Genomic DNA, 14,985 nt, shown 5'->3' with positions numbered 1-14,985 from the left:
CCCTTTGCAACTAGAACAGCTTAAACTATTCTGGGAAGGCTGTCCACAAGGTTTAGGAGTGTGTTTAGGAGACCATTCTTCCAGAAGCGCATTTGTGAGGTCACATAATGATGGATGAGAAGGCCTGGCTCTAATTCATCCCAAAGGTGTTCTATTGGGTTGAGGTCAGGACTCTGTGCAGGCCAGTCAATTTCATCCACACCAGACTCTGCCATCCATGTCTTTATGGACCTTGCTTTGGTGCACAGTCATGTTGGAAGAGGAAGAGGCCAGCTCCAAACTGTTCCCACAAAATTGGGAACATGGAATTGTCCAAAATGTCTTGGTATGTTGAAGCATTCAGAGTTTCTTTCACTGGAACTAAGGGGCCAAGCTCAGCTCCTGAAAAACAACTCCACACCATAATCCCCCCTCCACCAAACTTTACATTTGGCACAATGCAGTCAGACATCCTCCTGGCAACCGCCAAACCCAGATTCATCCATCAGACTGCCAGATGGAGATGCGCGGGTCATCACTCCAGAGAACGTGCATCCACAGCTCTAGAGTCCAGTGGCAACGTACATAACACCACTGCATCCAACACTTTGGATTGCACTTGGTGATGTATGGCTTGGATGAAGCTGCTCAACCATGGAAAGCTTTCTGTGCACAGTTCTTGAGCTAATCTGAAGGCCACATGAAGTTTAGATGTCTGTAGTGATTGACTCTGTAGAACGTTGGCGACCTCTTCGCACTATGTGCTTCAGCATCCACTGACCCCGCTCCATCAGTTTACGTGTCCTACCACATCGTGGCAGAGTTGCTATCATTCCCAATCACTTCCATTTTCTTATAATACAGCTGACAGTTGACTGTGGAATATTTAGGAGCGAGGAAATTTCACAACTGGATTTGTTGCACAGGTGGCATCTCTCTGCTCATCCTATCACAGTTCCACGCTGGAATTCACTGAGCTCCTGAGAGAGACCCATTCTTTCACAAAATGTTTGTAAAAACAGTCTTCATGCCTAGGTGCTTAATTTTATACACCTGTGGCCATGGAAGCGATTGGAACATCTGAGTCTGATAATTTGGATGGGTGAGCAAATACTTTTGGTAATATAGTGTATGATCCCATTAGAAAGGAATTCTATATGAAGGTAATGAGTGGACCATCATAGGTCAAGGTAATGAGTATTTACAAATCATCTTGGATCTTATTTAAATAAATAACATTTCCAGCACTCTATTCCAACCTATAACACTGTCTATAATACTGTCTTTCTCTAATCTATGTTATGTTTATTCTTAGCTGTTTCCTGTTAACTGCTTTGGCAAATGTGAATTTTATTGCATTCATGCCAATAAAGTATTGTTGAACTTGAATGGAGAAAGAAAACGAGAGAATGAGAGAGAGAGAGAGAGAGAGAGAGAGAGAGGATGAGGAGACAGAGAAAAAGATCTAGAAAGGTAGAGACAGATAGAAGGAGAGAGGGAGAGAGAGAGTTAGTAAGCATTACAAGGCTAAATGTTGGGACTGCTATGGGTGACTCTAATTCTCCTTCAGTTCACCACCGGCCTCCTTGTGCTGCGTGGAACACGGCAGTGGAAACTCCACCTCTGGAACCAAAGACGGCATCACCACGATCACCTCAGCCCTGCCCCTACTGTACACACACGTGTGAGTGAACACAGCCTGGTGACACACTGCAGGAGTCCTCACAGGTCCTGACACATATATCTCAGACTACAGAACCAAGCCTGTGCTTCCTAAATGAAATGCATCTTCCTTGCGAAAGAACCGTTACTCTAGAAAGTGTGGTGGGACGATATTCAGGAGCCGGTCACCGCAGCTTCAAGGTTCTGTTGTGGAGTTTGTATAGCACAGTGTGCGAGGTCATCTCAGCTGACCTAAACATCAGCTTGTAGCTGAAACCTGTGAAACAGGGTGTAATTCTCCACAAATCCATACACGCACAACTCCGCTGCCTCATGAGGTATACGGCAACACAGAGAGCATACCTCTGCTCATTCTTTTAATTATTTCTGTCTGCACAAGTTTATGTGTGTGTGTGTGTGTGTGTGTGTGTGTGTGTGTGTGTGTGTGTGTGTGTGTGTGTGTGTGTGTGTGTGTGTGTGTGTGTGTGTGTGTGTGTGTGTGTGTGTGTGTACCAGAGGTGGGACCAAGTCAGTGTTTTGCAAGTCTTAAGTAAGTCCAAGTCTTTATCCTCAAGTCCCGAGTCAAGTCTCAAGCAAAGACAGTCAACTCAAGTCAAGTCTCGAGTCAAGACAGGCAACCGTCAAGTCAAGTCCCAAGTCTGAAACTTGGAATTTCAAGTCCTTTCGAGTCTTTTTTTTTACAGGCACCAACGCTTTACGAATGCTACACTGATGCGTTTCTTTACTCGTTTTGTTGGTGTCCGCCAGCCAAAAGATGACAGATCATTTACATTTTATCTTCTCCTAATTACATAAATGTACTTAAACAAGAATGTTTCGTTACATCATTTTACACGAAAATAGCAAGCTTCATCGTAAGCAAGATGCTGTCATTACGAATGGTTATTCTAAACATTTGGATAAAATGTTTAAATATAGACTAATAAAAGGTTAGGGTTATTTTTTCATTGTTTTCTGTTATTGTGGGCTCACGGTGTACTATTGTTACCTGGAGATTCAGTGGGGTCACATATTCTGATGGCTGTCGTCAGAATTGGTGACCCCAGTTAAAAAGGCTCACCTGTACATCCCATTCATGATTTCATGTTGGCTGCAATGGTGAGGGGATGGTAAATCTTGTTTACGTAATTAAGAGTCGATAAAATGTAAATATAAACATCTGTCATATTTTGGCTCGTGGACACCAACAAAACGAGTAAAGAAAGTGCATCAGAGTAGTTTACGTAGCATTCGTAAAGCGTTTGTGCATCTGAACAGAAACTGTGAAATAGCGCCCCCTGTGGTCACAAAACTCGACGGTCACAGAATCTGGTGTAACACCGGTCTGCGTCAGAAGGACGGAAATGAAATTAATGGGGCGCACTTTATAAATATTAATATGCGTTTTAAAATTTAGATTTGGGGTAAAATAAAATCAAGTCTTTGCAAGTAAACAGGTTCAAGTCCAATTCAAGTCCCAAGTTATTGGTGTAAAAGTCCAAGTCAAGTCTAAGTCTCTGAATATTTTTTCAAGTCAAGTCAAAAGTCTTAATATTAATGACTCGAGTCTGACTCGAGTCCAAGTCATGTGACTCGAGTCCCCACCTCTGGTGTGTACACGAGTGCTCATGTGCACTCCGGCTGGCAGAAAGGCAACTTAATTGCAGTACAGTATCTTGTGTACAAGCTAGTTGATTACAGTCCTGTGGCTTTGGAGAAAGAGTATGTGTGTGTGTGTGTGTGGGGGGGGGGTGTTTATTTGTACTGCCAGTCTGTGTCTACAGAGATAACAGGATTAACTGCCCCCCGATATTCACTGTACAACAGGGATGGAGAGAGAAAAATAACGGAGAAATAAGGGAAGAGAGAGGGCAGGAGTGACACTGATAGGGTTGAAGACTTTATGAGGGGGGCAGGTGTGGGGGGGGGGGGTGGCATGGGTGAGTTACAGTTGACAGTTTTGAGAGACCTGTCCAGACATCACTCACTCCAGCGTCATTCTCTCTCTCTCCTTAGCTCTGAGATCAATGAAAGCTTATTGAAAGGGATCAGAATTGAACGCAGGATCCGCAAAAGGACACCCGAGTGCCACACATGGCTCTGTGCTTCTGGGATCCTGCAGGAACGCAAGGTGACTGTTCCCCGTTTAGCCCTGATTGTTAATTACCTCAGCACAAGTGAGGCTGGTGCACAACTGCCCTGGTCCACCTGGACCTCCTGTACCCCGCTCTACATTTATATAAATCTCAGCTCGCGACGCCGGCAGACGTGACCTCCACAAGAGCTCCACGTGACCTCCACGTGACCTCCACAAGAGCTCCGAGCTTCACAAACTATATTTGACCTATTAAAAAAGACTTTGGAAACCGCTGAAACAAACGCATTCACCGTCATCGAGAATGAAAGAGGTTTAACCCCGGGTGTCAATCAGCGATGTCTGTAACATGTAGCGCTACTATGGCGTTTTGTCATTAATTTCATAACGAAGATGGCCAATTTAGTCCTCTGCGTGTGAGACCTTTGCAATAATTATGTTCTGCGTGCCGTGGGAGTGTGAGACGTCGCTCTGGAGGAGGTCTGCTGGGGCCTCGGAGGGAAGCTTTGCCATGTAATCATCAATATTAATGATTGGAAAGGGAAATTTAGCCTCGTTGCGCTGGTGAAAGGACTTGAAGGAAGAGTTATAAAAGTTACCCACTGGTGGCCTATGTCAGCGACGGGAGTTTTCGCCTGCTGGTAAGAGCGATGGTCTGGGCGCCACGGTGACGTTAGCCACGTGGCATTACTCACGGCACGCGCCCAGTAATTTAACACACAGATAATAACGAGGGACCACCAGCTGCTGGCGTGCACGGTGGTCACGGTGATTACTGCCTGAGCACGTGTTCCCACGGGGACTCCACGTCTACAACTAGGCAAATTAATTCTGTCTTTTGCTCACCTATTTGTTCATCTCTCTCTCCCTCTCTCTCTCTCCCCTCTGTCGCACACACACACACAAATATAAAATATATACATATGTACATATACTATATATACTGTAACACTGTAAACATGTAAGCTCTACTGTTCTCCTGTGAGTGAGAGAAATAACATATAATGTATATATATATATATATATATATATATATATATATATATTAGTGCTGTCAATTCCAGGTGCCGCGATTAAAAGTCCTCACCAGGATTTTGCTCAAGCTTGCTAGATTTTCTAATTAGCAATCCAGGTAAAATTAGTGGAATCAACACAATCCAGGAAGCCTGAACAAAATCCTGGTGAGGACTTTTAATTGCAGCACCTGGAATTGACAGCACTAATATATATACATTATATGTTATTTCTCTCACTCACAGTAGAACAGTAGAGCTTACATGTTTGTAGTGTTACATGACCAACAGTCAATGCAGAATTACACACACATGCACCAGTTTCAGCTCAACAAATTCGTCTTGAGAGGCCTGGTCAGAGTGCTCCTTGATTCTTGCGGTCAGCTGTTCAAGAAACATTGCAAAGGCAAAAAGAAAGACCCGCCGTCCTCTAATGTGTCCATAATGGATCCTCTCCTGTTCAGTCCTCGGGCTCAGTCAGAGCCATTGTACACTCGTTTAGAGTAAACATCTCTGCATCTCTGCCTAAAAGCCTTTGCTCTGTCTCCAACGTCATAACCAAATGTAACTATTACTGTCTTCATTCAGAGGGGTTATCTGTAAACACATTTGGATTAATAACTACCTTGATGTCATGCTAGTTTTTACACCTTTGACAGCACCATATGAAATCGGCACATATGAGACTTTAAAACTGCTAACATGGCAGTTTTTCTCGGTCAGGAGAACCCCAGCCCTAATTCATTATAAGATGGCCCTTTGCTTCTTCAAGCTCCTTATATGCATAACAACCAGTGCGGGCAAAATGGTCCAAAACGACCCAGCAACGAACATGTTAAAGCACTTTCTGTGCAGCCCCCCCCCCCCCCCTCCCCTGGAATGGCTACCTCTTTTTTGGATAGCTTTGTCCACCCCTGCCAGTTTCCAAACATGAATTCTGACCACGCTGTCATTTTGCCAGCAGCTAGAATGCACCCCGTCACTCCGGGAGCAGATTTATGGACAAGCCCATAATTTTGCTGCCACAGCTCGGTATAAATGTAGTCTTGTTCTGAGCCATTCTCATCATATTTACTGCCCCGTGCATTTCTCAGTATTTTTCTATGATCATATTTGTAGATATCATCAGGTATGTTCATAGCTACTTCTGCTGTTGTTCACCCAAACCTGAATTCCTCCTTGCTTGCACACCACGAACATCTCAAGAACATCTGCTAGATTAGTATTAAGAATGTAAATGTTCCCCACTTGAGATTTCAAATAACATCAACACGATTCCCGTTGAAACACAAGTATGTGTTTGGTATGAGAAATTGTTGCGAGCATCAACCCGTTGGTTATAACGAAACACTACTGCCACGGGGCACGTTATGCATTGTATGTGTCAATCACTGTTAATGGCTCCAACCTTGAAAGGTTCCCAGGGGTCCCGACTGGCCTGTCGAAAAGCAGGATCAGAACCACCTTCCTTCACTCCAAATGATTTGACTGAAAAAAAAAATATCTATAACGGTCTCAGGCTTTGTGCTGCGGTCTAATCAAAAGTGACTCAGTGACTCTCCCACGTGTGGCCCAATGAGAATTGTAATTGTGTATCATATAACCACAAGTTACCATGGCGACGTGCTGAGTGACACCTACAAGATGTCAGGGTTTCTCCACAGAACAGACAAAAGGCCTCTCGTGGATGGAGAGTGAGGGAGGTGGAAACTTAAACACGCGAGGAAGAGGAGGCAGGCTAGACCCTCCCAGGGTACCTTGCTCGGGAGCAACAGTGAAAACGCAAACAAGTGCAGGCTAGTTACTTCATAAGAGCGCCTGAACAGGAACGACTCGAGCCACTGATAAAACTATTAAAGATAATAAGAGCCAAGAGGTTGCCCTAAGGCTCTTCAATAAAGTTAATTAACCCGAGGGGGCCTGTTAAAGACACACGGGGAAATACGTATAATTTAAAGCAGTGAACACAGTTTCTGCAAGTGTTTGAACAGCACGCGAACGTGGCAGTCAGCTGGCTGGTGTGAGAAGCGTGTGCGCGTGCGAGTGCAGGACAATGGACGCGAGCGCGTTTAGCGCGTGCTTAGCGCGCTGGAGAGAAAGAGCACGAGGACACGGGACAGGGCAGAGGAGAGACCATGGGCCGTTGTGCGTGGTCTAAAGCCTGGATCAATCAAACAAATAGACAACGGGTTGAGTATGAGCCTATAACTGTGATTGCCTGCAATGTTTTTGGTGTTCTTGTTTTATCTAATTCGCATTAGACTATAATTATCGCGCGGGTTACTAGCTGAAAAACAAGGTGGGGTGGCGCGCGCGAAGAGAAGAAACGCTTCATTCATTGACCCTGAAAGGGTCTACGTGCTATATTTACGGCACTTTAAAGTTTACTAAAATATTTTGTTGCGGTAAAATAAAGGAGAGGTCCAATGTGATGAATATCACAATCAGAGATAGCAAACTAGAAAAAACACTGTCTATCACAAAAGTTAATCGACCGCCCCGGCAACATTCTGCATCTTGTGTGATCACTATCACTAAGTTGCGTGCGCGAGTCTCCTCGCTTCGAACTAGTGAGACGTTGGTCCCGCCCACAGAGCCCGCTGATTGGTGCTAAGTTTCTCGACTCCTTCTTCGCGTCGTACCTCCTTGCCGAGTTTCTGATCCCAGTGAAAATTAATCAACCAACTAAAGGAGCGTCAAATCACTGTCAACCATCAACGGCTGGGATTTTAAATGTCTTGTACTCTCATTATCTGTCTTTAGGAGGGAACTTTCGAAATGTTGCCAGTGTTTGACTTGGCAAACTCGAGTTGGAATTACTTTTAGGCGAAGAAAATTCATCTTTCAAGCTGTTCTCTCAAGATTGCGAGTGAATTATGTCAATACGCGGAAACGCCTAGATTTTCCTGGAGTACAGGCGTGCTGTTATATGTTCACCATTATTTTAACTCAATGAGGCAGGTTTTCAAACTACACGTCACACCTGTTTTGCACGCCAGATGCTGTTTCTATAGAAGCCCCGAAACTTCCGAGTGGATCCTTCTGAGGATAGTTTTACCATCAAAAGGTGCTGATGACTTTTGCCAACAGTGACTCTGAGTCGGTTCGTTTTCTAACTGCCACGTTAATCCTTCAGCGCCCATGACGGTTACTTCTGAGCTGAGTACAGCGATGGCTTTTCTGCAGTTTCCAGGAGCTCCTGTAATACTCCGATTATTGCTCCTTCTCATGTACGTACTTTCAGGCGCACTGGCCAAGAGGCACGTTGTGTACTGGAACTCCACTAACACAAGGTAAGGCCGCGGATCGCACGGGCTCTGCTGTGATTGTGCAACGTAAATGTCGTCCGAGGAAAAGTTTAAAAAGCGTTTGTCTCTGCAGTTTCCGCCGCTGTGGGTTCAAACCTATAAATCAGAGCAGCACGTAACGACTCTCTGCGCTCCCTGGGTCTGCCACCCCGGTTACTGTACTGTAATGTCCCAGTCAGCGTTATTACGCACACACTCCGCCGTGATTTGTTTCGTGACGGACTATAAGGCGCAACCTCTAAGTAGGTTATTGGAATTTAAAAGTGACGTGACTAATTGCGTACGTGGGCACGCGCATACCTACGCGTTCGCTCGCGTTTGAGGATCTGTCGTCTATCTGACTCTGCAGTCATGTACGGTCGTTTATTACGCTGATGGGTGGATCTACCTGGCCAGGTGATGCGTGAGCGCTGATTGGTTGTCTCGGTTGTAAAAGGTCTGAAGGCACGGCTCTACCGCCCATCACACAGAAGGCAAAAGCCCATAATAACTTTTCTGTCTTCTCTCTGCTCCACGATCCTGTCTTTACACACAGGTCTTACACACAGGTCTTTATTTGCTCCACAACAGCGAGGTGAAGCGCTGAGCAGATGTAGCAGTAGTCTCGACGGGTAACTGTGTGAAAGCGTTTTATAACACTCTAATCATTACAAAAGCGGAATTATAATTGCTGGGACGCCTTTTTTTAGTTATGCTATTAAAGTTACGCACCACAAAAGGAAGTACAAATAAAACAGTGCATTAATAACACATGAGAGAAACTAATATTTTCAGATGGCAAATTCTGATATTAATATTTAAATAGTTTATTATAAAATGTCAAATGCTGGAACCATAGATTTATTAGACTGCTTTTGTATTTATTTTGGTTGTATGTGTATGTCGTCATCATCATCACACACACACACACACACATACATACATACATACATACATACACACACACACACACACACACACATTATATATATATATATATGGTGGGTCGTTGTGCTCTTTATCGGCCCTGTTCTGGTGTTCGTGACGGTTGTAGGTCACTGAATGTCACGTTGGCTTCCTTTTGTTCTCGTTAGGTTACTTTTATGTTCGGTTTTGCTTTCCTCCTTTTTTCCTGGGCGTCCTACGCCCATGACATTGAGTTTAGAAGAAAATATTTTAAAAGGGACAGGAGAAAAGAAACTTTGATTTTTGAGGTTGCATTGTCTTATTTAAATGAATGTTCTTCCATTAATGCATTAAGCAATTTGCTTAATAAATGTGCATTTGAAAATGATGCACATTTTCATAGTTTATTCAGTGATCATGTTAGCATTGTACCTGTTAATGGTGAAAGCCACAAGAACTGTATATCTAATGTGCATCGTATCTTTGTAGTCTTGAACATTACTGCATCGTGCAGGCCTTGTTTGTATGTATGTATGTATTTTTGTTTTGAGCCTGCACAATGGGAAATTGCGAAACACAAAATGTCTGTCCTTAATCCTAATCCAGCTCAGTCACAAGGATCATAGTAAGTTCTAAAGCCTGCGGTGTGTTGGGGGCTGAGTGGGGTGTCTTTCTGCTGGTCTGCCCTATTTCTACGTGCACTTCCTGCACCACAGCATGGTCGTGCTTGGTCTTGTTATGGCATAAAACGTGGTTTGGTTAATCCAGATTCTACAGGGTGTGTGAACACAGTACGTGCTGGAACGCTGGTCCTGGTCTCAGTGCAGGAAGAACACCCCTCTTCACCTCATCAAACATTCAGACATTAAACATTTTCATCTTCACAGAAAGTCAGAAGGCCGTGAGGAACGAAGAAGCGATGTCCTGCAGTGGAATAATGATTTATATTTGCATAATGTGATGATTTTTCATTAGGCCAGTTATTTCATTAAAACTTGCAAACCGATAGGAACAAATAGCTGTCCACAGTAGTGGGAGTTGGTAAGAGGGATCAGACGCTGGGCACTTTGATGCCATTAAATTATGAAGAGGTATGCATAAAAAAAACACCTTACACTTTCACTAGTAGTTTTGGCATAACTGTAGGTACCAGTCTTACAAAAATAAACAAAAAAACCACACAGCTGACATGTGGAGGAACAGTTTCTCTAGGCTTTGAACTGAACAAACAACATCACAAACAGACAAACAAACAAACAGTCTTGCCCAGATGCAGATTGTGGGTGAGCTCGCTGCAGTAACCGGACCTGCCGGTGCTGGAAGAGGAGCCAGCTCGCTTCCCACATTGGGCTGATGGCGAGAGGAGCACAAAACACGGGAGCCGCTTCCCTTTTCTGGTGCCGTTCGAAACGCCGTAGGCCGTCTTTTCTCCTAGGGAATGGCACCCCTAGAAGAAGGCTAGCCCTCATCCGTCAGTACCCTTGGCAAGCGACGAGCTTGAAATCGGTGCAGGTCGGCACGAAGAAACCTGTGTGTGTGTGTGTGTGTGTGTGTGTGTGTGTGTGTGTGTGTGTGTGTGTGTGTGTGTGTGTGTGTGTGTGTGTGTGTGTGTGTGTGTGTGTGTGAGAGCGTGTTTTTCCTTTCTCCTTTTGGTGTCTCTCGGAGAGTACAGTGTTTCTAGAACATTCTTCCCTCTGCTGCCTTGCCGGCACGGCCGTGTTTGCTCTAACGCAGGTCCAACGCTTCCTCTTTTTGAACAGTTTGTCTCTCAGTCTACACGTCTTTCTCCGGAGGGCCGGGGAAGACGTGCGGGGACACGATACGAGGTGGCTATCGTGTTTGCTCCGGGCCGCCCCGGCAGACAGATAAATGTTGGGACGCGGACCTCCCTCCTTATCTTGCACCGGGTCCGTATCCGCACCACTGCCTGGCCTTGCTGCTCCGTCTGCCGTGGCGCTTGGGCGTCTGTCGGGAACAGAACGCTGCAGAACTCGCGTGCGGGCCAGATTCACCCTCCCAGTGAAAGCAAGAGAAGTCGTTAGTTTACAATGCTGGTGGCAGTCGGGAGTCACGTGCACTTAGTGCTGCATACTACCTAAACGTGTAATTGTACTCTCACTCACTGCGTGTATATACATCGCTTGTAATGTCTCTGACTCAGTGGCTAAACAAGTCTGGACACATTTCTAATACACCAGATGTTCCTGCTTCCTTTTCAACGTTTTACTTTTATACGCGACTTGATAACAATCCGGCCAGAATTTAAACCCACGTGTATACACGTGTTTACTTTAACACGTGTGAGCGGTCTGGAATTTTTGGTTATTAAATGTGATTGAAGTCAGAGTAATTTCTGTTGTGTTTATGCATAAATGAGTCGATTGTCTTCGCATGATTGTTAATGCATGCGTAAAGCGCGTCTTTGTTTCTCACGCACGCACGCACACACACACAAAGCCGCGCGTCTTCTCTCCGGTCTTGCTGTAACGGGCGGGACTGCGCGTCTCTGACGGTGCGGGGAGCGCGCGCACTCAGGCACATGCACATTCAAATTAGCGGCTGAACACCGAGTGTAATTCCGCTCAATCAGAGCAGCTGTGATTGCGCGCGTGAGAACGGCGCACCGGGCGCGAACTTCCGTCGGCTAATTCTCACCGAATCGAGCATTTCTCCCTACTCCTTTTGTAAATTGTTGGTTACGAGAACCTGTGAGCTGCAATCAACAAACCTACTTCTAAATAATCACTTTCTCGTGTTTTACCCTTACCGTCTTTTACCCGCACCACGGTCGGAGCGCAGCAGCCTCTAACTCTGACATTATTATCGTGCTGTTGACTTTAAGGTATGGGTGGCGCCTTGGGCCTCTGAAATATTACTTTTTGTTTCATGATTTTGTATTTTTAATGTCAAATTACCCGATTTGTTTTGCTTATTTATTTGAGACTCACTGTATTTATTTGTATTGCCGAATAACGTTTTTAATGTTTCTTAATAAAACGCACAGAAGTGTATGAGGTTTGCGCACGTTTTTGCTCATATTTGCTGACGTCAGTGGGGGGGGGGGGGGCTTGATTACTTATAATAAATATATCCTTAAAGGCTAATATATGTATGTTTACTTAAGTTATAACTGAGTTTTTAAAAGAATTGGGTGTTGGTAAGGGGGCTGTTTAGCTGTTTTTAGTGTTATAAAAGTGATATAACATAAAAATGTTGACATTTTGGCCTGTTCCCAAGATCCTAAAGAAGGTTAAGGTCAGGATTAGAATTAGGTGGGGGCACGATAGTATTTAGCTAAAGTAACACACAAGTCAGTGGACATGCTGCACGAAGATAGTAATGTGTGTGTGTGTGTGTGTGAGAGAGAGAGAGAGAGAGTGAGTGTGGTTGGGCGCACGTGTTCCTGTTCCTTTTTTTCTGAGTTTCTTCTCTCCTCCAAAACTTCATCTATCACTCTTCAGTCTAAAGGACACCTGGTCCACTGGGTACAGGGAAAGTTCAGAATCCAGCCGAGCAGTTTTTCAGGCCGCCATCCCCCCCCCATCCTCATCCCCCCGCCCCCCCATAGACGTGCTGGCCTACTACAAACTGCCCTCGTGCACACTGTGCAGATGCTAAATTTCCACTTCCAAGACATGGTGGCCTTTATTACTGTTGATGGTAAAACGATGATGAAATCAGCACAGACTCACACGGCGTCTCACCTTGTGGCATTTTTCGGGCGGCCAGAGAAAAGGTCTAAACACGTAAAACTGTTTAAGATTAGAATAGTTTTGAATATATGCAGTAGATCGTCTGGAGCGATTCGGGTGTGGGCAGGCGTCCGCGTGTCCAGCGCCACACCGTGAACAAAGGGGTCGCACGTCTCCCACGCCGAGGCGTATCTGCCCGACATCGATAGCTGCTCCAGCTTGCAGATGTTATCAGCGCCGTTGCATCATTATCTCTCACCTCCATATTGACTGGTAGAGCTCCTCCCAGCAGGGTCATGTCAATATCCCACAGGTTTTTGTGTGTGTGTGTGTGTGGTCTGTTGACCTCGTGTGTGTGTGTGTGTGTCCACGGGCATTGCTGCATCAGTGGACCAGTGTCATCTTTCTCCATGGTAAATACTGGCCTGAATGTGTCTGTTGGGAAGTAAAATGAAACTTAAAAAAAAATCTAATTTTGCATGCTGTGTATGGATGCCAAACGCACTCAAGCCTAGCAAATAAGAGTGATAGTTGTGAGTTGATTTTTTTGGGTGTCAGGTTTCCAGCTGTCATGACTTCAGCTCTTTGGTCTGTACCTGCAGTTTCTTCGTATGACTCGGTGAACACGGCTCAGAGCGCCTGGCTGTGCTCATGCTGATCTTCACTCGGCCTTTACTGCCTGCGTCTTCACTCGGCCTTTACTGTCTGCGTCCAGCTCGTGCTGATCTTCACTCGGCCTTTACTGCCTGTGTCCAGCTCTGGCGTAAGAGCACGCTCGCGTTTCCCCTTGAGCTCTCCAAACGCTCCCCGTTTGATTCCATGTGAGAACAGGAACACGTTCAAGCGTGCAGGTGCGTAAACGCCAGCGGCGGGTCGGGTCTGCGGGAGAAGAGAAACCTCCTCCACCTTTTCCATGTTCCTCGACACAGTGCTCCAGGAGAACTCCTCTGCTCCGTCACACTCTTGGCCGTGTTAAGCGGGCGTGGACGGGGCTGTTGCCATCGGAGACAGCTCCCTGGGGCATCCGGGGTCTTGCTGAGTGGGTCTCTCACGTGACGCTTCTAGGGAAATGTTTTGCTCTGTTCTAAACCTGAACCCTTATCGGGATCTGCTTAAGACCATCTCACACTCCGAGCCTGTTATGCACATGCAAGTACACACACTCACACACTCACACAGGAGCATCTGCCTGAAAGATGTGGCCATATTACTGTTTATTATATTAGCGTGGCCGAGTTATCAGGAGACGTGTAACATTTCTAGTGTGACCCATCGTCTAGATCAGTTACCCAAGCAATGTCCAGCCTTAAACAATCTACCTTCTCAAAGAAGCTACTACCAATTCTACTACTCCTACATTACTACACATTACTCTCCTGTCTAACAATTCAAAACTTGGAGAATAATGTGTGTGAGTTCATGCGTACAAGCTAATCAGCATAACCAAACCCCGTCCTGAATGGGTAAAAAAAAAACTGAGTGTTTCAAATGAAGGGGCTTTCTCACACGCTTCAGGTGTGTTTTGTTCAAGGCTGTTACAATTGCTGCCATAATTGACCGAATCTCATAAGTCGCTCGGATTGGGGGGACAGGTGATGTGCAGACAGTGCAGGACAGAGGACATCAGGACAGAGGACAGCATATTATCTGTCTAATATATATTACCTCATATATTGTTCTGATTTCCTTTGGCCTATGTGGTTAAACACGTTTGCTTCAAAAACAATTCTAAAGCAAAGCACAGGGAATTTGACTGATGATTTGATTCAAGTAGCACCTTTTATTATGGTATAGTTTTTAGAAGTAAACGCGAAATATGCGCTGAAGCATTACAAAAGCAAAATTAAAATTTTGGCTCTTTCAACAAAGAGGCCTTTTCATATTTCGTTAGAGTGTTTGGTTGACATGGTCTGGTATTCCTTGATTAAAAGTGAAAACTTAAAGGTGAGCTCGTTCAGAGGGAAACGTCGGACTGGTCTTTTTGAACCTACCAAGCTTTTAAACTAAGAATCATACTCTGTCAGCCCCTCATTAGAGAGAAGTTAATCATACACCAAGACGCAGAAGCTGGTGCCATATCACCCAATCAGCTTGTTACACATTGCACAAGATCTACTTTATCTGCTCGGTCTGATTGCCTGTAGTAAATAATGTGTAGAATAAAACCCCTGCGGAAATGGAAGAGTGGAGGCCATTTTCAGATCAACTCCTTTTCCTCCTAAAACAACATCACGCGTGTAAAAGGGTCCCTGCTGTCTCCCAAATACTGACGGACATGTGGAGCTAAAGGGTAGTTTGTTAGCCAAAAGGGTTTTAGCAGGTGGTGGGGTTTCTGCAGCGGGGAGACGGAC

The 14,985-nt window shown here is 45.1% G+C and overlaps 1 protein-coding gene across 6 annotated transcripts in view; it reads left to right on the top strand.

Moving 5' to 3' along the window:
* The first annotated feature begins 7,404 nt into the window (after positions 1 to 7,404).
* Positions 7,405 to 14,985, top strand: part of efna4 (ephrin A4) — a 43,150-nt gene continuing 35,569 nt past the window's right edge. For 4 of the 6 annotated variants that reach the window (XR_013120479.1, XR_013120480.1, XR_013120481.1 and 1 more), the window contains exon 1: positions 7,407 to 8,042. Coding sequence is in view for 2 of the 6 variants with exons in the window: in XM_076970132.1 (XP_076826247.1) it covers positions 7,891 to 8,042 (152 nt within the window). In the remaining 4 variants the exon portion in view is untranslated. Of the gene's footprint in view, positions 8,043 to 14,985 lie in introns of all 6 variants that reach the window. The other 2 variants (XM_076970132.1, XM_076970133.1) reach the window with 1 other exon arrangement.

Source organism: Brachyhypopomus gauderio, chromosome 13 (genome assembly GCF_052324685.1).
Source record: "Brachyhypopomus gauderio isolate BG-103 chromosome 13, BGAUD_0.2, whole genome shotgun sequence".
NCBI classification, from domain to species: Eukaryota; Metazoa; Chordata; class Actinopteri; order Gymnotiformes; family Hypopomidae; genus Brachyhypopomus; species Brachyhypopomus gauderio.
Note: the sequence above shows the minus strand (reverse complement) of the source record. Positions and strands in the feature narration are given on the sequence as shown.